This window comes from Schistocerca gregaria, chromosome 2 (genome assembly GCF_023897955.1).
Source record: "Schistocerca gregaria isolate iqSchGreg1 chromosome 2, iqSchGreg1.2, whole genome shotgun sequence".
Taxonomy (NCBI): Eukaryota; Metazoa; Arthropoda; class Insecta; order Orthoptera; family Acrididae; genus Schistocerca; species Schistocerca gregaria.
Genome location: NC_064921.1, coordinates 952,071,486 through 952,096,376, shown reverse-complemented (window position 1 = coordinate 952,096,376; position 24,891 = coordinate 952,071,486). Strand labels below are relative to the sequence as shown.

The 24,891-nt window shown below is 40.9% G+C and overlaps 1 protein-coding gene across 1 annotated transcript in view; it reads left to right on the top strand.

Annotated features, from left to right (window-relative positions):
- Positions 1-11,947, top strand: part of LOC126335422 (NADH dehydrogenase [ubiquinone] flavoprotein 1, mitochondrial) — a 34,779-nt gene extending 22,832 nt beyond the window's left edge. The window contains exons 6-9 of the mRNA XM_049998698.1: positions 6,182-6,412; positions 8,067-8,299; positions 11,094-11,412; positions 11,498-11,947. Coding sequence (XP_049854655.1) covers positions 6,182-6,412; positions 8,067-8,299; positions 11,094-11,412; positions 11,498-11,581 — 867 coding nt within the window. The 3' untranslated portion in view covers positions 11,582-11,947. The remainder of the gene's footprint in view (positions 1-6,181; positions 6,413-8,066; positions 8,300-11,093; positions 11,413-11,497) is intronic.
- The last annotated feature ends 12,944 nt before the right edge of the window (positions 11,948-24,891 follow it).

Sequence of the window (24,891 nt, the reverse complement as noted above, 5' to 3'; positions counted from 1 at the left end):
TAGGGGTTGATAAACAGTGGATGTATATGTGATGAGGGTGATATGGAATGAGAAGATTCCGGAAGATTGGAAGAGGACACTAATTGTCCCTGTACTCAAGAAGAGCAGTAGGAAGGATTATAGAAACTACAGGAGAGTAACCCTGAAACCACACTGTGCCAAGGTAAATGAAACAATCCTGAAGAGCAGAATCCGAACAAGGGTTGAGAACAAATTGAGACAGGAACAGTGTGGCTTCAGACCTGGGAAGTCAACTGTTGACCTCATATTTAGAGTAAGGCTCCTACAGCAGCACCATTATGGATTTGGGGAAGACCTTGTAGTGGACTGTCTCAGTATAGAAAAGGCATTTGACAGCGTCTTTAGAAGAAAGGAGTGGAAAAAGACAACAAGCAGAGTGGAGGAGACATACTGTGGGAGTTGTGTGAAATGAAAAGACAGATTGGTTCCAGCAAACAAGTGGTGTGAAACATGTCATTGCTTTGTCACATCTCCTCTATATTGTCATATGGGATAAGATAATGCCTAAGGTGTCAGAAAAAAACTAGGTGAAAGCAGTGGTGTTGATGAATGATTTGATGATTTGGGGAAACAGGGGAGAGCTGAATATGTGGGAAGGAACTAAGACAGTATGGAATGAAACAAATGTGAAATCCTGTTTACAACTAGAAAGAAAGATCGGCCATCCGGTGGAATAGTGAAATAAGGTTTGGAGATGAACAATTGAAGAAGGTGGAAAGTAGTAAGTACTTGGGAAGTGTCATAGAGGAAAACGCAAGATATGAGAAAGAAATCTGTGAATGTGACAGGTGGACAGAAACATTCCTGCTAAGTGTTAAAAGCCTGGTTTGGAATAAAGACATTTCACATAAAATCAATGTTGTATATGGAAAATACTACATTTCAATACTGGCCAATGTATTTGAAACATGGGTAGTGAAGAAAAGGGATGTAAGCAGGTTACAAGCATGTGAAATGAAGATTATCGGGGGCAGGGTAGGAGTAACACAGGGAGACATGATGAGGAATAAAAGGGTAAGGGAAATACTGAGAGAGGAATCCTTGCAGAGCAGGACAAAGAACGGAAAATGAGGATTCCCAAGGAGATACATGAAATGGTGATGTGAAGGAAACGACCAAGAGGTAGGTGGCTGAAAGATGTGGAGGAGTGTGATTAAAAAGAGAGCTGAGGACTGGACCAGAGTGAACACAGGAAGATGGTGGGGAAACAGGAATAGATAGTGAGATTAATGTTCGAAGCACATCCAGCCTTGGGCTTGAAACTTTTGATGATGATGATGATTTTTAATTTAACCATTCATGGACAAAAAGTACAATGAGCATGGACAATGGACACACACACACACACACCATGTGTCAGTTGATTTAAATATCTTATATTTGTATAATCTAGAATGTTCCTTTACCTGCCTTCTAAAATATTTGATGATTGTATGAGGTTCATTCAAATGAAACCTGGTCAATGCGTCTATCTTTGCCTTACACGTAAGGTGGCACCACGTAACTGTGTGTAGGGTGGCACCATCTATTGGTAGAGAGGCTGATGCATGTGCACCCTTTGATGTTGCATAGCACCAGTGTGGCTTCACACTATAGAGAAGGTGGTCACACAAGTTATCCTCCACCACTGAACATGCGGGCGAGTAAGCAGGAACAACTAGGGGTGATTCGATTTTTGGCGGTGGCGGGAGTTACAGACCCATCAAATGTATCAACAGATGACGGCTGTGTACGGTGAGTACAGTCTGAGTCATTCAAGTGTTGTGGAATGGTGCAAACAATTCCTTGAGGGGAGCAAGTCACTGGAACATTATGCTCATCCGGACAGGCCCATACCTTCTTCATACCAGAAATGGTTGCAGAAGTGAACGCTTTAGTCTTGGACAACTGCTGCTGAGCTTTTCTGTGTGCGGATCTCAAGTGTAATCTTGCCAAATTTCAATTTTTTCAGCCAACAATTGAGTACCTTGTTTTGAGATTTCTCACACAGGAGTCAAGCCATTGTGTACCAGGTTGATAAAATTGCGAATTTGCCGCACCCGACCTCCGTTAAGAAACTGCAGGCATTTCTAGGTAAGGGTGCATCCACTGTTGCTCAGCCCCTGCATGAGCTTTTGAATAAAAATTAACCTTTTTTTCTGGTGTCTAGCTTGTGGCCGAGTGTTGGGTTTGCTTAAATCTAAGCTTCGGTCTGCCCCTTGTCTGGCCACATTCCACCTGGGTCAGCATCTCGCACTGGCTACGGATAACTGTCAGCATGGTCTCGATGCAACGTTGGCACGCACATACGGACATGGCTCTGAACGGATGTGTGCCTGTCAGGAGTGCAGATGACACACAGGTCACGACCCCGGCAATGCTTGCTGACAGCAGGTACTAGGTTCAGCTGGCGGCCAAACCCATAAGCCCAAACATAGGTGCACCCGGAAAAAACCGTTCTGTAGTCATCAACGCGGTGGGCGCAACATCAGATGCAGCAGGTGAAGGAATGCCTGTGGTTGGTGCCCATGTAGCGGCTCCTCCCATCTCTTGTCGTCCAACAGAATGAAACAGTGAGAATTCTAAAAAAAACGGTCTAAAGGGGCTTCAGGAGACCTGCCAGATACATACTTCCGCATTTGAGTTTTAAACATCAGAACCATGTGTTCGGTCTCAACGTTGAGTTGAAGGTGAAACAGGGGAGCTGTGAGATGGCAAACACCACTAGCCTGACAAAAAGATGAAAACTCTCGAGAAACAATCTGGGGGCTGTTATTGATAACTGTATACGGAAGTCCCTCAATTGCAAAAATCTTAGATGGGGCCGAAATAGTGTCTGCCCTGGACATGGACAGACAATGCGCCACACAGGGAATAGGCGTCCACCACAATGAGCCAATACTGATTTAGGAAGGGTCCATCAAAATCGACGTGTAGACACTCCCATGGGTACTGCAGCATTGGCCAGGGAAAAACAAAAAAGGAAAAGGGGGGGGGGGGGGGGAGAGGGAGAGGGAGGGGGGAGGGGGAGGGAGGGAGAGGGGGAGAGAGAGAGATAAAGATAGAGAGAGGGGGGGGGGGAGCAGCCCATTGCTGAGCACAATGAATGCCTGTCCAGATGTTGCGAGAGGTCCACTAATGACCAATATACAGAAGCCGCTGTACATTACAGCATAAGCGACATAAGGAAGTGGGACTCACAGCCTGGGGAGCAGCATCCTCCATAGCTAACAAAAGAACCCCATCAAATGCAGAAAGGCAGTGCTTGAGGGAGAAGTAATTATGCAAGGTATCCGATCGTGCCCTATCATCTATGAGGTGGATTCCTCTTTCCCCTCCCCTCCCATAACCTCCTCTTCTTTCCCTGCCATAGCTCCCCATTCCATCCTGTTAGTTGCCAGCACTTGCAGCTAGTCTGTGTGGTGGGGCTGTTATGTACCCATCTGGGTGAGCTCCCTGATAACAAATGGATCATACTTCCAATATGTGAGCTGTTACCTCCCATCGTATGTCTAGGAGTGGTTGCTTGTCGTTGGAACTCCCAACAAAGACAGCCATGCCAGACAACCCTTGCTGTGGCTGGCTGGCACCCATGACAAGAGCTCCTGATCAGAGTGGGTGGTATCAGGACGGAAATTTTGCATATGAAACGTATTAAGCACCAAAAAACTGGCCATACTTCGGTACAGCCATCTCTTTGGTTGGTAATGGATCATTTGATGCTGCTGTTTATGACCCTATGGCCTTCGATTCCCTGGCTACACCCTTGGAGGAGGGCCAGTGTTACCAGCTTTGGGTGAAACACTGCCACCAAGCCATTATTTTTTGTGTAAAATATTGAGGATAAATTTGGCGAAGTGTAGTCTCTCAGTAAGGTACCGTCAGATTTGCTATTGATCAAAACTACTTCTGCCAACCAATCTGCAGCCCTTTGTGCTTGTGACCATCTTGGTGGCATCCTGGTGTCCATTACTCCTCACCAGTCTTTGAATATAGTTCAGGGAATAATTTTTTATAGGGTCCTCATCCTCCAAACTGAAGAGGAACTCCGGACCAATCTGGAATGATGGGCCATTTATTTTGTTTGTCGTGTTCAGAAATGTCATAAGGACAATCACACAGATACCAGCGCCTTTATTCTGGCATTTGAGGGTAATACCATCCAGGAGAAAGTAAAGGTTATTTTTATTGGTGTAACATGAAACCATACGCCCTACCAGACATGCTATGTTTTCAGTACTTGTGTTTCGAGCACATCTTCCTGCTGTTCAGCAGACCATCTACGCAGCAAATGTGGACGCTGTCTCCATGAGGAGAGCCCATGTATTCTGCCACCTTAGTACGTTAATTGTCATAACTTTAACTTTCCATGCTTGCCAGATTGTCCAGTTTCTAAGAAGGAAAAGAAGATACAGGAGTAAAAGTCCCTCAATCATTTATCTGACACTGAGGCCCATCAGAAATATAACCGACTACACTCCATGTGGAGGACATCTAAATTTGGTTCTGTTACACACGTTCTCCCTCCTCCTTACCCCAGCACTGCCCCCTCTACTCTCCCCCTCCCCAGCAGTCCCCTCGCCTTCCGTTCTGGGTGCCGTTGGCACTCCTGTGACCCCTCCTCTTGGCTTCTTCCAGGCCAGAGGCCTGCTGCCACAATTCGCCCCAAGGTCGCCCAATCTCTCTCTTAGCTCTAGATCGTGCAGTATCCCGCTCTCCCTCCATACCCTTCCCTCCTTGTCCTATGAAAGAGAAGAAGAAACAGGACAAGCCATGGCCCCTCCCCGTGCTCCTGGAGGTGCCCTCTCCCCCTTGCAATCGGAATCTGATATCTTATTTATAGATTTCACCCTTCCTCTGTTGGTGACGGATGACCCTGTGGCGTGATTGATTCCATCTCATTTGGATTCCTGAGGTCACCCTTTCAGGGCTTCCATGCCGGTTCATACAGATGTTGTTAATACATGAATCTCCCTTTGTACCGTATTGGAAGCAGTTGCCTTTTGGCTCCACTTGGACTCTGTGGTCACGGTTTGCAATCTCTCTTCCCCCCTGACTGGCCACCTACACTTGCAGCCCTGACTGCCCTCCTTCAGCAACTCCCCCCTCCTTCCCTCCTCCTTGGGGATTTTAATCTGCACCATCCTTCGTGGGGCAGTGCTTCTTTGTATGGTCAGGGGCTCCTCATTTATAAATTTCTTGTGGACCATGATCTGTGCCTTTTTAATGATGGTTCACCTACTCATTTTAGTGCTGCATATGGCACTTCCTCTACCTTTGATCTTTCCCTCCCTTGCCCTCCCCTTCTTCTACCATACATTGGTTGCCACACAGTGACCCCTGCAATAAACCGTTTCGCATTAATTCTCCCCTTCCCACCTCCTGACGGCCATGTTACCCTGTTGGTCTTTCCATTGTGCTGATTGGCCTCTATATGCCTCTTAGGTTGTGTTTACACCTTCAGTGGCCTCTTTATACCTGCTAGGTCATGTTTACACTTCCATTGTCAGATAAATGAAGTCATTCGTGATCTGTCTGAGAAGATAATTCACACAGTCAGCATTACTGTTCCACCGTCGATGGGTTCTGTTTACCGCCAACCAGTTCCATTGTCCCCACCATCTGTGATCGTACTTGCGCCTTGGCGGCACACATCCTCCATTGATCTTATTACCTTTAAATGTCTTCACACCAAAGCCCATTATTTAACCAGGCATAGCAAGTGGGAGCATGAGAGTACTTTGCTCCCTAGGTTCCAGAAGTTGGCTTTGTCTGTGCTCCAGTGACGACAGCCTAATCTGTAGCATTTCCCGAGTTCTAGGTTTTTCAGTTGGTGAGTAGTATCAAGGGCTTTAGTTATTTCCTGAAAAGAGCTATGCAGAACTTAGTACAATGATTTGTAATGTATTTTGTCCCTGATGGCCATCATATGGACATCATCATTTGGGAATCAAGGTAGTAAAGAACTTGTTACATGTACTTTTTGTAAATTATGTTTATCTGTGTTGAGTATGTGGGAGGCATTCTGCTACACCCTGTAAAAACGTAAGTGGTTTGATTCAGATTTTGAGTGTTTTCATTTTTAAGTAATAAAAGTAATAATATCTTATTAGTCTAAAATTGTTCTTCATATTACACACTTTATTTGTCTGTATAGTAATAACTGGATCTATTCCTCCAGGCATACCAGGCAGGCCTCATTGGAAAGAATGCCTGTGGTTCAGGCTATGACTTTGATGTATTCATGCATCGTGGAGCTGGTGCTTACATTTGTGGTGAAGAAACTGCACTTATTGAATCACTGGAAGGAAAGCAGGGGAAGCCAAGGTTGAAACCACCATTTCCAGCCGATGTTGGAGTGTTTGGCTGCCCTACAACTGTTGCAAATGTTGAGACTGTGGCTGTTGCTCCGGTACGTAAAACAGAATTTCATGCATCTAATTATCCTATCGTTTTAATGTAACCTCAGTTTGGTGAAGTAGGGAAACTTACATATTCTTAAAAATAATGTATAGATTCCCAGTTGGTGTTAAAACTGAATTAATGATTCAATCCTTCTACATATTTTTAATGTTAAGGATGTTATGTGTTCAAATATATATGTAAACAATACTTGTCAATGAGGTGACAAGAAAAAAAGAGGTTAAAATCTAAAACTCGTATACTAATCCACATGAATAGAACAGTCAGCTACTGTTGGAATGTGTACAGGCCAACTTGTTCTGAATTCTAAACAGATTGTTCAAAAAAATGACATCTTTGTAGTCACAAAGCTGCCACCCTTTAGTTTGGTTTGCATTAGAAACACACCAAAACTTTGAGCTGAGCTGTGGTCTCATCCAGGGCCAGTTAGAGAACATGCTACCACACAAAGTGGCATCCCATTTGATGTCCTCACACACTGATCCCTTGTATACTTTCACATGCATCAGTTTTTCACTACTAATGAAGATACATCCAGTGTATAAATTTTTTACCGGCGCTCCACCAGCTCCCCTTCGCCTTGATGTCACAGGTAGCCATTGTGTGTCACTTATGCGTTGAACTGGCTCTGGTTTCATTTACTGTTGTAAGCTGAAAAAAAAAGAAGTCCTAACACTAAGAAATATTTAATGTTGATTAATGAAATTTCGGGAATACATTTGCCTTCTTGAAACTCTGGGTCAGTGGCCAGCTGGCCACTGAATTCTGCTGGGCTGGCTGCCTGCACACTTGGCGTTGCTGGCACAACCTCGTTACGTAAGCCGGCTGCACACACCCTGTGCCAGTGGTGTGTGATTCAGAAGCTGCTGTGGCCGCGGCAGCCCCTGGCACCGTCCAATGGCATCACGGTGGGGTTGGGGCATCACGGTGGGGTTGCCCACTGCGTTGAGACACTGTTCGATGGTGGAGGATTTTGGCAGGTGCAAATAGGAAGTGACCTGGCGCCCCTTGGGCAGAAGTCACCCTTGCTGTTGGAGATGACCTGGTGAGACCAGCTGCACCATGGCACCAAGTCTAGGGAGAAACTTAGTGCACAGAGCTGTTGGCCTGCCATGGCCTCGAATCAGTGACCATGGCCTCGAACCAGTGACCTCTGCTGGCAGATCCATGTAGGTCTTCATCCAGCGTAGCCCTATTGTGTTGGTTGCTCGGCAAGACTCAGAACAATTCTATCACAGAACTGACCAATACTATAGTTGGCAGCAGCGTGCTTGTTGTACATATGCACCACTACCAGTTAAGTATCTTAAACACTACTGCCACTGTCTGTGGAAATCTGTGTTGCCCCTTGCTGCACTAGTCGGTGCAGTACTCCTGAGTTCACTGTTACAGCAAGCTAACCTGCCTAACAACATTGTAGTTGGCCTTGTTGAATTGTTACAGTGACAATATTCTATGTTCGCCCATGATCAGTGCCGCTGCAGTTCACTGCTGAGGCTCTCACTAATATGCCTGTATATGGCTGCTACATTACAGAACAATAGATTAGTACACCCATTTTAATTAAAACTTCTCACTGCAGAGGAGAAATATATTCAGTTTTGTTGAATCTATGAATTTAATAAATTTTCATTTGTTTTCAGACCATTTGTAGAAGAGGAGGGTCATGGTTTGCTAGTTTTGGCAGACCCAGAAATTCTGGAACAAAGCTCTTCAACATCTCGGGTCATGTATGTAATCCATGCACAGTTGAGGAGGAGATGTCCATTCCTTTGAAGGAGCTTATTGAAATACATGCAGGTGGTGTCACAGGTGGATGGGATAATTTATTAGCTATTATACCCGGAGGCTCTTCTACACCTCTCATTCCAAAACAGTAAGTGTATTGTATAACTAAGTATCTTTCATAATTAATGCACCTTATAATCTTCATTTTATTCTGACAGAAATCCAATTTACTCGTTGAATCCTCATATTTCTTTGTCATATTTTCTAGTGTTAATGAAGGCAGGAAAATAACAATCAGTTGGCGTTGCCATTTGTGAGCTCAGTAGCTGTTTGTTATCTTCCAAATTAAAAGACTAGCCATGTATTTACTGAGGTCTTGCTGTTTTCAACTAGGACTAATTTGTTTCATATTCAGATGTGCCATGTAAGAGAGAACTCTCATATAGCACAACTTTTAATTTGCACTTTGTGAACATTCTTTATCAAAACCTACCTTCATTATTCTTCTTTCTCTTCTTTTTTGTGACTATATCTCCATGGAGTCTGCTTCACCAAATGTACCCGGTATACCCGCTGATTCAGCTCATCCAACGCTGTGGCAAGGAGGTGATCTTTTGCTGGGAACCTGGCCATGTTGGGGTACAGGGTAATGACATGGTTGATAAAGCTGCCAAAGAAGCATGTTAGGATGGTGCTGTTCATCAATGTCCCATCCTCTTGCACGCCATTCTCTCATTTTTTGACAGATGCATCATGCGTCAGTGGGAGACTGAATGGTTGTAGGTGTCAGACAACAGACTGCTGTCACTCAAACTGACCACAAACAAAAGCTTGGCGGACTCAGTGTCAGCCTTGCTGCTGGAAGGGGGTTTTGCTTATAAGACTGCATATCGGGCATAGCCCTTTTACACACAGCTTCCTCCTCTGGGGATAGGATCCACCTTTCTGCGAAGTTTGTGGCGTGCTGTTGTCAGTTCAGCATATTGTGGCTACGTGTGTCCTTTATACTGACAATAGGACAGCCCTTGGTCTCGCTGGTGATCTGCCCACCGTCTTCGCAGATACCGATACCAGTGTTAACAGAGTGGTGAAATTTTGTGAACTATCAGGCCTCATCCCTAAACTGGTGGGGCAAGTTCCCATCTCCGGAGTTCTGATAGGTTGGTGTCAGTGGGAAGTATATTCACTGCGAGTCCAAATCCCAAAGTTTGGTACAGATTTATTGATGACATCTTCATGATCTGGACTCACAGTGAGGAACTACTCCAGAATTTCCTCTCCAACCTTAACTCCTTTGGTTCCATCAGATTCACCTGGTCCTACTCCAAATCCCATGCCACTTTCCTCGACGTTGACCTCCATCTGTCCAATGGCCAGCTTCACACATCCGTTCACATCAAACCCACCAACAAGCAACAGTACCTCCACTATGACAGCTGCCACCCATTCCATATCAAACAGCCCCTTCCCTACAGCTTAGTTCTTCGTGGCAAACGAATCTGCTCCAATCCTGAATCCCTGAACCATGGGTTTCGAAAGCTTGATATTTGTGTGTGAATTTCTAGTTTTTGCTAGAGAGACCGTACATATTGGAGATTGATTTATCACAGTACATCAGTTTTTTCTGAAATCTGACAAGATTAAAGTTTAATGTAATCAAATCGAAAAATAACTTGACAAAGTTGTCAGGAGCCTGCTAATTTTCAGGTTCTTTCCATATAATATTTTGCAGCCATGAATGTACTGTGTAATTTTTTAAAACTTATTCTGGTTGATGTGCTGTGAAACCTTCACCCCCAGCCCCACTTTTCTTACACACACACACACACACACACACACACACACACACACACACACACACACACACACACACAGCCTCATTCCATTTTAATATTGAAGACGGAAATTTTACATCTAATAGTGGAACTTGAGAGAGTAGTGAATTGTCAGAAATAGATCTCTTGGTTGGTCTAAATAATTACTGTTGTTTGTATTCTTCATCCATCTTCCAGTTAGAGAACTTAAATGTTATTTCTGTATAAAATCTCTAATTTTTTGATACTTTTATTCAAATGATAGCTGATTTGCAAGAGATACGTGTGGAACTTATACTGTAGGTAGGCCAATTTAAGTGGCAACACTTGTCAAAAGGAAATATTCTCACAAGAAAGCTTTAAAATTATATGAGAGAATTTGTGGCTATTATTTACTTTCAGCACAGATATGTGTACTGTCATTACACACATGTAAAAGTGCATACACTATTCTAGCTTGTCGAACAAGTAGTTCCTTAATTGGGGAAGAGAGAGGGACAAATAGAAAAAGATTAAATACGAGTAACCTGCCCTTTCTTTTTATTTTATGTGCTTGTTTTGTAAATAGAAATGTCTTTCATATGTGTCCATTAGCAGTATTGTTATCTCTCTTGAAGATATGTGCTGGCCACCAGTTTTGTGCCATAATTTTAAGAATTATAATTTTGTGTACATTTCATCCAGGAAACTCCAGTACCTCTTGCTATTTGCTGTTTATCAGTTTGAGAAAGGATGACGAACCATGTCAATAGTAGTCCGTTTTGGCCTTCAATAACATTAGCTAGTCTGCATAATTGTGGCAGTTTATTGTTGCATAACATCTATATTTCTTTGGTCCTGTAATGAGCACATGGAACAATTAGTAGCTTTAGTGTACTTGTTCTTATTTTTCCAAAACTTTTTCATCCTTGTACTTTGTATCTCTAATCATTTATTGCCCTAGCATTTTTGTGTTTGATTCATTGCTTCAATAGTTTTTCTGTCACTCAGTTTTTCCCCATGGAATTGGTATTGGTGAAGGTTTTACATTCACACACAATTTGTAGTTTCTTGGCTATTCATAGTTTCTTGTAAAATTATGTATTTATTATAATGCTGGAATTAATATTTGTTTGTTGCCTTTTTCAGTGTTTGTGAAGAAGCCATTATGGATTTTGATGGGCTAGTTGCCTGTCAGACCAGTTTAGGCACAGCGGCTATAATTGTAATGAATAAACAGACAGACATTGTTAAAGCAATTGCAAGATTGATAGAGTTTTACAAACATGAATCTTGTGGGCAGTGTACTCCATGCAGAGAAGGTATTAACTGGATGAATAAAATAATACACAGGTTCATAACCGGTAATGCTGAACCTGGTGAAATTGACATGCTATGGGAACTGAGTAAGCAAATTGAAGGTCATACAATCTGTGCCTTGGGTGATGGTGCAGCTTGGCCAGTGCAGGTAAACATAACAAATACATGTATAATGATTATATGGTTACATAGTGTATATGAAATATCAAAGTAATATGTTTATTTCATTTTAGGGCTTGATTAGACATTTCCGACCAGAGTTAGAATCTAGAATGAAGAAGTTCAAGGAACAACAACCTGCTGCTGCAAGTAACTAACTATATATTGTCAGCACAATTTACTATTCTCCAGGATGCTGACGTTTATTGTGTGTAGTATAGTGTTGAGACTATGCTTGAAATGAATGAAGCACACAGTTAATTTATTCCTGTCTTGTAAAAAATGCTCTTTCATGTTTTATTGTGTAAAATATAAAATTGTCACAAAATAGCGGTGAATTTTTGTGTGAACTGCTTGGCAGCAAGTAGCATGTAAGTTCTCGAGTTATTTGTTTATAGGACTATTGTAACTGTATTGTTAAATATAAGTTAGTAGGCCCAAATCTCTCAAGAACAAAGCTATGTTAACTGTCTTTTCCCATATGAGTGTTATGCAGACTACTGTGAACAAATACAGGGGATATTTCATTAGACTATTTTACAACCCATTGATTTTAAATACATTATACTTGTTGTTTAGGGTGTTGTCAGTGATAGAAACATCAGATTACACAAAGCTGTGTCAGTTCCTTCGAATTCTATTGCACCATCCACTGCTTTGCGAAGAAATAAATGTTGTATATCATTTCACCTTCCAATCAGCAAATTACATCCTATTTATGAGGCATGTTAAGAAAATAAGTACCTTTTTGGAAAAAAACTTTTTTTTCTTCTCCAAACAAAAATTTATTTTCACGAGAAAGAGCCTCTCCTAAGCTATTTTTCTAAACATTTGCCATCATTGTTCAGTCATTTTTCGTAGAGAAAAACCCACTTTTCTATACCCTCTTCGTAGGTAGATGCCACCAATGAAAACAGCAACTGCCGAGAATGTTTTTTGTTGTCATTGCTGTCAAGGGGCTTTCCTCCAAGATCACACTTAAAGTTCAAGAATAAGCGGTAGTCAGAAGGTAAGAGTTCACGTCTGTACAGTGAGCACCCTGCTGAATAAGGTTTTGAGTGACTCCAGCAGAATGGGGACATCCTTTGTCATGAAGCAACGCAATGCATTCCACACCTTTTGTTTTAAATTGTGCACCGAAGTTTTCTCAATGAAAACAATCATTTTTTTTACAGTATAATGTAATTGTATAGATAAAAAGTTTACTCACCAAGGGGCAGAACACACACTTGTAATGCCTAATTATAACCTTGTTTTATATATGTGTGCTGCTGCTGCTTGATGAGGAGATTCTATTATCTATTCAATTATTTATGTTGTCAAGTATTCTCAGTGTTTAATCATATTATACCGCATTGATACTTTTACCTCTGGAAAGGAACTGAACAAGTGGCGTGCTTGTGTGTCCAAAACACAGTGCATATGACTTTTTGTGCTGGCAGCGGTGTTTTAAGTGTTTTGTGTTTTGGGGGATGTAAGTGCCTCCACTCAATCAACTGTTGTGTTTCTGGAGTGACATCACAAACCCAAGTTTCATCACCGGTCACAATTCTGTTTAAAAATTCATCTCCCTCATCGCTGTATTTGGTAAGAAGTATCACATCCATAAGCATGTTTGGAACCCAATGGGAACACAACTTGAGAAAATCAATTAGTACATTTTCACATGTTGATGATTAATTTCGGCTGGCTTCGTGTTCTTTGTGTTCAAAACGCATATTACAGAAAGCCCTTCATTGTTGGTGGGCTCAGAGATAGTCTTGAATATATTGTACAATTGCTAACAAATGTAAACTCAATAAATCTGGCAGTGACGGCATCAGTGGAAAGACATTAGACCAAAGAAAGGAGTGTGGAACAGTTCCGCTATTGCTGCGGTGGTGGAAGAATGAAACTGTACCCAGTTTCTGGACATACCTCGTACATGACTTTTAAATGAAGTATACAGTTGAACCCTCCACGAATAGAAACATTATCTACACCCTATAAATTTGTGGATCCATAATGCCACTTTCCTAGCGTAAAAACACATACTGAAGGAGAAAGTGCATGCAGCAACATTGTCTAAACGTTCTTACAATGAATACCAAATGTTAATGTAGTGTTTGAGTATTGTGGTTAGCAAATTGATAATGTATACAGTGAAGCACCACTTTTACACTTTTGAAGGGATTTAAAAAAAGGTGTAAAATGCGGGAAAATGTAAAACGTGGTAAATAAATTTTTAACCTGTAAAAATTACTTATAGGATACCCCCTTGCATTTTATGTATTATATATGTGCATAAAAGGCATCAAAAGACTTGTCAGGGACTTTATCATCTAATAAAAACCACTGATGTAACTGGAATTGATAACTGTCTGGGAAGCGGAAGTGTTAGACTTAATTTCAAACATCATAATCGATGTTTTTGGGAAGCCTGCAGCTGTCATTCATTTTTTTGAGTAATGAAATACTGCACTAGTTACATATTTTTTCATGCTTACCATGATGCGTTTCGAGAATTTTTGTCAAGTGCAAATATGTAAATAAGTATTTTGTATGGTGTTTGAATGTGCGTTATTCTGTGTCTCTTGCACTGTACTTGTCTTTTTGAGGTTATAAGCTACTGTGCCTCATCAGTTACGTAGACACCCCCTTCCCACACCCCCCACCACACACACACACACACACACACACACACACACACACACACACACACACAAAACTATCACTGACATTGTTTGTTTGTGTAATGTTACAAAAAAATACACGCGTAAATAGTGCACTTGACAAAAAGAATAAATTTTCGAAACACGTTTTGCTCAGCATGAATACAATACGTAACCAGTGCTGTGTTTACACTAAAAACATTTGAGCAACGCAAAGTGAATGACGGTGTCAACTAGTGCTCCACATGGCCACACACCAAAACGCGCTAAATATGGTTCGACAGAGGTCACGATGATCACAACAATCCCGCAATTGCATTTGCTCAGTAGAGACAGTTTGGAAATGGCTGTGATTGACCATGGTATCTTCATTCGAATTAACCTTGTTACTCCCATCAGCCACCATGCCAAGTAGAGCTTGGCAGCGGCGGGAGATACGGCACGAATTGTTACAACTTTTATTTGTTTACCGATTCAAATCCAGTGAATAAAGTGCCCTGGTGTCAAGAAACTTAACCACTTAATATTTGTAAACACTATTGGACAACAAACATTATGCGAGCATCATATGTTCGCCACACAACATTTTTTCATAATACATAAATCGCGGGAAAATTATAAATATGTTGACGCAAAATCAGGTGCAAATTAACATTGTGGGCATAGGAAATTTGACGGGACCTTTAAAAAATGTCATAAATGGCGGGAAAACGTTAATTCCGGGAACATAAAAGCAGGGTTATACTGTGTTTCTTCTGGGTGAAACGCATAATGCAGTTTCTCCAAAGATAAAGCAACCCATAGCACTTTACGTGAAATAAATGTTCATTTGCAAGTTTGAAGTGATAATCTCCCCTTCCCAATATAATGTAGCACACTTGTTGTTTATGAACTTGAAATTGCAAATGGGATGAGTGTGGTTTTAGTGGCTGTAAAGTTGGGTAGTATTTCACCAAATTTTCTCACTAATGACATAGTTTTATGTATTCTCACTCACAGCTCACCAGACTTCGCATTTCATAGTTTGTGGTTCATTAAATTCTCTGCTCTCAAGTTTTCATTACGATCTTTTGATATGAACTTCATTGTGTATTCTTTACTGTCAACAGACATAATGAAAAGAAATATTTTATGAAATACACACATTCTTAGTAAACAAATGCACCTGGAGTGGCTATGTTTCCCACCAAGGACAGGAAGCTATGTGCTCTGAAGTACATCTTTCATACCCAGAAGAAAATGCATGCCTTTCTTGTGCTGTGGGAAGCATCCAGCAGGTGCACAAAGCTGAACAGCAAAAGAAAAAACATTGTGCTGATCACAGGCATAACCCCTGCAGAATTAACTGTTAGAGATTTCTACAGTGCCGTACCATACTGGTAAATCTGTTTTACGGTCATCATAGGTCATGTATTCCACGCCTTACATGCAGCTGCTCCGGGATGACTTTGTGGAAGAGGCCTCATTTGTGTGTAATTGATAGTTGTACAAACTTGCTGAAGGTTGGTCAGTGTCCCAGGCTGCTGACTTGCAGTGTGATAAGGAAGCAGCTTGCTGTTGCTGAACGTCCTATAGTGGTAAAGGCCAAAATCCTGCCACTCTGTCTTCGGCTCTGAGCACTACTGTGGTCTCTCCCGTTAGACAGGCAATCACATACAGAGACAGCACAAAACTGAATACAAATAAAGAAATCAGAAAATATAAATACACTCCTGGAAATTGAAACAAGAACACATTGACACCGGTGTGTCAGACCCACCATACTTACTCCGGACACTGCGAGAGGGCTGTACAAGCAATGATCACACGCACGGCACAGCGGACACACCAGGAACCGCGGTGTTGGCCGTCGAATGGCGCTAGCTGCGCAGCATTTGTGCACCGCCGCAGTCAGTGTCAGCCAGTTTGCCGTGGCATACGGTGCTCCATCGCAGTCTTTAACACTGGTAGCATGCCGCGACAGCGTGGACGTGAACCGTATGTGCAGTTGACGGACTTTGAGCGAGGGCGTATAGTGGGCATGCGGGAGGCCGGGTGGACGTACCGCCGAATTGCTCAACACGTGGGGCGTGAGGTCTCCACAGTACATCGATGTTGTCGCCAGTGGTCGGCGGAAGGTGCACGTGCCCGTCGACCTGGGACCGGACCGCAGCGACGCCCGGATGCACGCCAAGACCGTAGGATCCTACGCAGTGCCGTAGGGGACCGCACCGCCACTTCCCAGCAAATTAGGGACACTGTTGCTCCTGGGGTATTGGCGAGGACCATTCGCAACCGTCTCCATGAAGCTGGGCTACGGTCCCTCACACCGTTAGGCCGTCTTCAGCTCACGCCCCATCATCGTGCAGCCCGCCTCCAGTGGTGTTGAGACAGGCCTGAATGGAGGGACGAAGGAGACGTGTCGTCTTCAGCGATGAGAGTCGCTTCTGCCTTGGTGCCAATGATGGTCGTATGCGTGTTTGGCACCGTGCAGGTGAGCGCCACAATCAGGACTGCATACGACCGAGGCACACAGGGCCAACACCCGGCATCATGGTGTGGGGAGCGATCTCCTACACTGGCCGTACACCTTTGGTGATCGTCGAGGGGACACTGAATAGTGCACAGTACATCCAAATCGTCATCGAACCCATCGTTCTACCATTCCTAGACCGGCAAGGGAACTTGCTGTTCCAACAGGACAATGCACGTCCGCATGTATCCTGTGCCACCCAACGTGCTCTAGAAGGTGTAAGTCAACTACCCTGGCCAGCAAGGTCTCCGGATCTGTCCCCCATTGAGCATGTTTGGGACTGGATGAAGCGTCGTCTCACGTGGTCTGCACGTCCAACACGAACGCTGGTCCAACTGAGGCGCCAGGTGGAACTGGCATGGCAAGCCATTCCACAGGACTACATCCAGCATCTCTATGATCGTCTCCATGGGAGAATAGCAGCCTGCATTGCTGCGAAAGGTGGATATACACTGTACTAGTGCCGACATTGTGCATGCTCTGTTGCCTGTGTCTATGTGCCTGTGGTTCTGTCAGTGTGATCATGTGATGTATCTGACCCCAGGAATGTGTCAATAAAGTTTCCCCTTCCTGGGACAATGAATTCACGGTGTTCTTATTTCAATTTCCAGGAGTGTATAATGGCATATTAAATTAAATGTGGGCAATAACGTTATGTATTGGAGGACAAGCATCAGCATGAGTCTGGTCAGGGTGGTAGGAGATGCATTAAAAAGATGCATTTTTAATTCCTTTTGATTCAGTGAAAAATAAAATGTTTCAATCCAGAACTGATAAGTAACAAACTGTCCACACTCATCTGACACATTTTCTGTAATTTAGGCTCTTTCTTGTGTTTCACCTGCAGAATCTCTTCATCCATTGGGAATCACTTTTCTATCAGCTGAGCGGTCACATGTGGCAACAACATGGACCCTTGGGGCAATACTATAGTTTTAGGGAATGTCCTTGAGCTCAAGAACCAGAAATCTACTGCAGCTAAATGGTCAGTACAAATTTTTTATCAGTCTAAAGGACCACTGTCATTATAAAATAACCAGTTGTTTGGTCTGGGTCATAATAAAGTGTGTGTGCGCTATTTGATGCAATTAGTTTCAGGTAACAGTGACCATTGGCTGTTTCTGGAGTGTGAAGCATGACATTTCAGTACTGAACTTACAGTAAAGAAATGTCATTATTCTCTTCTTGCAAAATTAAGAACTTTAAAGGCATTTCTATATTATTGTAGCAAAATTCTCTGTGAAGACGAGTCAAAGAAGTAAAGGTCTGTGAAGTCTAAAAATTAGCTTTCAAATACAGGTTAATGTAACAATATGGACAGTCGTGTCCACACACTGGGGATGTTTAATAGAAATACTCGAGAAAAATTGTCCTGCAAAACAATTAACAGCTGGTCTTTTTCGTAAGGAAACTTCTTGGTAGTAATTAATGAACAGCTCTGCAACACTGTTAGTTTTTGAGCAGTGTGTATTTATGTGCGTGGAACCTACTTAGTTGCGTGCACAAATTAAGGAAATACATTAACTCTATAAGAATGGCACATCATAGTCTGTAGCATGTTTGCCTTTGGGAAGTGTTACACAACATGTCATCAGTAACTATTTTTACACTACTGTGAAGTGAGATGTGTCGCTTTTCCTGGTATTTTTAACTATTTGTGATGCATTTTCAAGTGCCCAGAAGTAAAAAGCCTGAAATGGTTATAATAATCAGAAATATCTTGGACAATTAGCTGTTTCAACTGGGAAGGTATGTACACTTTAAAACAGAGATATACAGTTTTTATCTTAGTGTGAAGAATACTTACAACTTAAGAAAATAACTATTAAAATTATTTACATATGAGACTGACTATATAACATACACCACAGGAATCTGAAAATCTCTTACAATGCAATATGCTGGTAATCAGTTTTCACAATCATCAGTCGCACTGAATTGTACCCATCTATGTTGGATATTAGTAGTTGGCAGTGCAGTGTGGGAGATTGCTGCTTAAAAGACAATCTGGAAAAAAAAAAAATTGTCATGGAGGACAATCACAGAGAAATAACATGGATGGAGATGGCACATTGTTCATTGTGAAGGTGTTCATTGCTCACTGCTGTGCTCACCGTACATCTTCGCCAGTGCAATGCCTGCTCATCCTTACAAAAGGAACTCACTGAATCATCGTTTTATGCGAACTTGTTTCTTTTGCAAATGGTCTGCAGGATGAAATAAAAATTAAATTGAACAATGAAATGTATTTCACACATTAAAATGTACTGTCTGACATTCATATGTGTAAAATATATCTAATGATGCAATACACAAGATATTAACATTGTGAAATTGAGTAAATGGACACTTTTACTTTAGAGAGCTTGAATTACTTCATTTTTGTGCACAGTTAAAAATTTGATAATGCAGAATGACTCATTATGTCGCTGAATGTGCTGGAATATTAACTAGTTAGATGATGAATCAATTTAAATGCTAGGAATTATATAATATACTCGTGGTTTAGCCATGCACGTAGTTTTGAATCTGTCTGTCGTACACTTTATACAGAATGGAAGGGGGGAAAAAAGGAGTTCCTAGCATGAAGTTCAGAACCAGATAGGGAATGTCAAATTGTGCTAGCTTTGATTGCACAGCTATAGCCACAAACTGGCAGCCTGTCAGTGACAGGAGCATAGAATTTTCCCCAGCTAGTGTCTTTCACTGGCTGACTGTACATCACCTTAGATTTGGTGTCAGTAATTCTTAAAAACACAGACAGTACTTTTGATGGAACATAAGTAAAGAAAAGAATAAAGATAACAATTCGACGTACAATTGAAGTGTTGTGTGGCGATAGGCACATAAACCAGATATTGCTTATTTTCAGTCGTGTACTAGTTCAGGTTTTTCAACTTCTCTTTGATGCTCTTGACAGATCAAACAAAACATGCACTCCTTTGTACATGTTCAGTATGCTGGTTGAAGAGTGTCACATTTTCGATCTTTAGTCACTTTCTTTTTAAATGTTTTCACCTTTTTCATTTTTTGGCTGCTTTAGGAAGGAAATAAGTTGTTTACTTTTGTTTCCAAGTCTCTGTATTGATGTTCATTCATTTAATTCTTTGGGTTTCTCCAATGTGGAAAATAGATAAAATCTAACCTGAGGGGCTTCTGAAATTTGAAATACCTTGTATTTTTCACAACCATTGTTAGCATCATCAGTTATTCCTCTATTACCCCTGAGTCTATTTTTATTGCAGTTTTTAATGTTGCTGTAGTAAGAAGACTGCTGCTGTGATACTCTATTCAGTTTTGAAAATAAATTTTTGAGAGATGAGGAATATGCATATTCTGTAGCCACTGCCTTTAGAAGACAGATAATTTGGAAAGGAAAAAGTTCCTGCATGTGGAGGGGAAAGCCAGTGAAAGTGAACTATGTTGCAGTGTGTGTTCTTGTTCTATTAATTTTGAGACAGAAGGTAATCAGGCGATTTTTAACCACTCTGGTTCAATTAAATATATGTGTAACTTTGAAATTAAACTTGGATGACACCAGTTTGATTTAAAAGTTTCTGATGAGACAGAACCTTAGAGTTCAGTATGTATGTAAACAAGGCATATGTTAAGTACCACAGCTGAATCACTCTATGGACTCATAAAATGATAATTTTAATGTTTTTAAGATGATGATCCCTGTTAGTGTTCCTGGATGTTTTTCACTTTCATCCAGGAAAATGAGATACCTAATAACTGAGGGACTAGCACCATATTTCCAGGTACATATGTTCTAAGATCATCATATTACACACTGAGTTCCGATGAAACTACCAGTGTTAAAAATGAATTGCAAATAACCATTACATCTTGCTTGGTCAAAGTGTAGGTTGTCCTGCCGATGAATCAGCCTGCTATATGCTTTACCAATGACTGAACTTATGTGATCACTCCAATAATATCATGAGCAAATTGTTACATGCACATATCTGCAGGTGTTTATGGTGCCAATTGTAACTTAATATTTTAATCAAAGGTGTTTTGTGAAGTGCACAGTTTTACTACTAGTTGCCAATCTTTGGATCACTTTAAAGTCAGTTAAGATATTTACTGGGAAATCTTCAGACTACATCTTTTATGTCTCTACATTGTCACAATTCAGATTAAATCATTTGTCATCTGTCTTTCCAGGTTGATAATGATCAGCTGCTTCAAATTGTGTTGCCTGTGATTTCAGCAGGCCTGTAACAGCATCTTCAAATTTTTTGATGGAGATGGTATTGGTAGCCAAGCCTTTTTTTCATATGGTTGAAGGGGTGGAAATTACTTTGATATGAGCCTATTCTGTAGGGCAAATGTTCAAAACATTTACATTTGAACTATAGCAACAACTGTTAAGATTGCCACTCAGTGTGTGGCCAAGCATTGCCACACAAAAACCAACTCTGGTAATTACTTGATTTCAATGGATCTTCTCAGTTTTCCTAATGTCTAAGAGGATACTTCTGAATTAGTTACACTTCTATGTTCCATAATGCCCACAACCGATGTCCTAGTATTGTACTAGAAAATTGTTTCATAATGGCCATTCTTGGCTACATTTCAAAGCCACATCTTCACTAGGGTTTTCTGATGTTGAACCTTCATTGCAATGTCTACATACCACAAATGCCTTTATATGAACTTTGTTAGTATTTTTTATGTTTGATACGTGAATGAAGCAAATCCCAAATTTTTGACTTTGTGACATTGCAGTAATAGTTTACAACAGAATGACCTGATGGTGGAATTGTGACTTCAAAATATACATTGGCACAATACAAAGTTGGTATTAAGTTTTTCTGTGGTAGTCCCAACATTTCTGGCTGACAGTTTGTTGAGCTTGATCCACATCATTCACTGTTTTGTCTGCATGAATGACTATTCGTGTATCAAACAGCTCGGCTTTGTCTGTCTGACCATTGGGACATCTCAAGCTGCTTGTAGACTGGTCATCTACATTGCAATACCTTGCTACCCTGTAAGTACCCACATGTACAATACATTACTGTAATAAAGGTCTCACCACATTCCATTATTGCTACAATTTGATTCATTTGAAATAATGTAGTGTCTGATGTGCTTGCTGAATTGCAGAGATAATTTTAATGTTTTAAAACCTTTATGTGATACATTGTTTCAGACTTGAGTTTCTGGAACATTTTGTTGGCATTTTATGATGTAGTGCTTCGTCAGATGGCCAAGTTGTGTGTCATTATCAGGCATGGACCATTGCTAGGATGTTGAAGTTCCACACTTTATTCCCATGGAGGTCCCACATGCCTGTGTGTGACTTCAGATCCTAATCAGTGGTTATGGAAATCTGTGATATAATTCAGCATTCTACAGAGTTTAAACAAAGGGAGCCTCTAACCAAGACATATAGCTTCTCTGACTTGAACACAAGGAAAAAATCCATTGGAATTTAAACTGTGGACGATTACTACATGTACCTCAATGGTATCACCCCAGCAAGGCCTGGGATCTTACCCTTCAAAACAAGTTAAAGCCAGAATGTAATGATCAAAACATGACTATCGAACAAGAAGTTGGCATAAGAATGACTGAGCAGAGAGAATGAACTTAGAATAGAACATATGTTGTAACACTGTAACAAGCTTGAGTAGGGGAGGACACTAAAAGGCAATAAAATAGTGATCCAACCTCCTGACATCAATACGTCAGTGTCTTATCATTTTGGTTACTTGACTACAATGTGTGTGTCAGTAATCACGTTGCTGGTGTGCCTTCCATTCAAAAGTTATATTGAGTCAATCATTGCAATATGTTTTTCTGGGAACGGGAACCGTATCTATGCTAGAAGCGCACACAGACTGCTCATACCTAATGGTTTCCACGAAACAAAAAGCATGCTGATCATACGTTTAATTGAAATGTTGTTTCAGGAAGAATTTTAGACAATCGTCCTACATCAGGAATCATGATTATTCCACTTAGTACATGTAAGGCAACTAATAAAGAAGTTTCTAATTCAACTGTGTGTGTGTGAGAGAGAGAGAGAGAGAGAGAGAGAGAGAGAGAGAGAGAGAGAGAGAGAGAGAGAGGGGGGGGGGGGGGGGGTGTTATCAACTGACAAACTGCTGTTATGGTCAAGTGACAATCTTCAAATCACAAATTAACTATACACTAAGTTACAGAAAGGCATAGGGGACAATGCCGCTGACCCCCACCGCCATACTAGACAAGGTCTTGGCAAAAGTGGTTTGCCGTTGCCTTCCTCCGACCGTAATGGGGATGAACGATGATGAAGAAGACACAACAACATCCAGTCATCAAGGCACGTAAAAATCCCTGACCCCACCAGAAATCAAACCCGGGACCCCATGTTCAGGAAGCGAGAACACTACCGTGAGACCACAAGTTGCAGACATATAGAAAGGCTTACCGGTATTGGCATTAGTTGTGCGAGTGTGTTTAGTTGCATAAATGTGCTAATATTATCTTATGCAATTTTCATCAGTCACCGAAAGAGTAAGTAGTTCCCTAGTCTGAATTGCGTGGTTTGATTCAGAGATGTTTCCCAAGTTCATATTGTGTTTGTGAAACACTTGCACTTTCTTTTTGTGGCTGTTTCATTCTCTCTTAGCATTCCGTATCTGTAACATTGTTTGCTCTTCGCATTATATACTTTTGTTAAATGTACTTTTCGTGTGTAACGTTTTCTAAAATCCTTAACTTGTTAAGGATTCTTTTCTCTATCTCTCTCTTCCTTCCTGATAACTCGCTCTGTATCCGTTAGACGATATTACAAATCTATGATCCTAATTTGAAAGTGGTTTAAGCTCATTAATGAATGTTTGCAGAAATTTGTGGGGGTGGAAAGACAAATTTCCATTATATAAATGAGTTTGTCCACTTTAACACTTGTCATGATATAAGAAGTAAGATTTGTAGGTGAGAGAAGACGACATTCCAGAGAATTGGTTATCCATTCACTTCTAGATGTGTATGACAGTTCTGTAATGAATAAAAACTCTGTATTCCAGATTCAGAGGAGGGGAGTAAGTGCCACCTCTTGACCTCTGTGTCGCAGATGCTTATGGTACCATTACATAGGGTAAAATTTCTTTGCTCCATCATCTTCCCCTTTCAAGGAATGTGATACACAATTCCCATCCCTTTCCAATAGTCCTTTGCCTCACTGGCTAAAAATTTGTGAACTATTTTGGTATTGTTATTTCCTGCTCCTTTTAAATGCTGCTTCGTATCCTTCAACCTTCTGTTGTATAAATATTTAAAACTTTCATCTGTATCTGACTACATTGTTGTATAAAATCTATTCAGCATCAATAAAATTTGGTTCTTGCAAAGTAAATCATTTTCCTTGTTATGTTTAAAGCTTTCCCAGCATACTGATTGTTCCATAAAAACACCTTTCCTTCTTTGGGAATCATTTAAGTCAAAACCTGTCGTTCCCAGGAAATTCTAGCAGTGTATCACATCAGTCATTTCTGGTAACCTGTATCTGAAATACAGCACTAAAAATTATTCTTTTGTTGTATTTCCTCAATAATCTAATACTATAATTTAATAAGATTTGCTGTCATTTATCTGCCTCTAACTTCATAGTAGTGTACCTTTATAATAGTGATACCATGTCAGTAAAGAACCTGAATGATTTCAATGGCATATTTTTAAAACTCATCCTGCTATTTGTTGAGTTTCCTTCAGTATCAGTAATGTTTTAATTTTCTGCAGGCAAGAATATTATAAACTTTAATTTTGTCCGTGCTATATTCATCTTTAGCTTTTATTCAACTACAATTAAAAGAAAATATGGAGGTCCATAATTAACCAGAAACAACTTGAGGAAGGTGTTATACCTTTATATCTTTAGGAGTCACTTATTTGAAAATTGAGGCAATTCACTATTTTGTCTCCAAATGAGACAACTGTATGAAAATTACCTCAAGATTATGCATTCACTTTCATTTGTTGACAATTACTACTATGTTTAGTATGTGGTTACTTTCCTTGAATCCTGATTATGTACTAGTCAGTGAGAAGGCATTCAAAGCTGTGTTTCGTGAGGTCAGCGACCTTGTCAGTTGTTCAGGTATGTAATACCAAATGATTTTTGTTGCATTTTAGACACACACCGTTGGGGTGGCTTGCAGTGCGATTTGCAGGGGGGTGGGGGGAGAGATCAACTAATTATGGTCATATGATCTACATACGTGAACCACACTGGAAAATATTCTTGTGGTATAAACTATTGTAACAACTAGAATTAGCATGTATAACTCTTTTGCCTTGGTTGATTGGT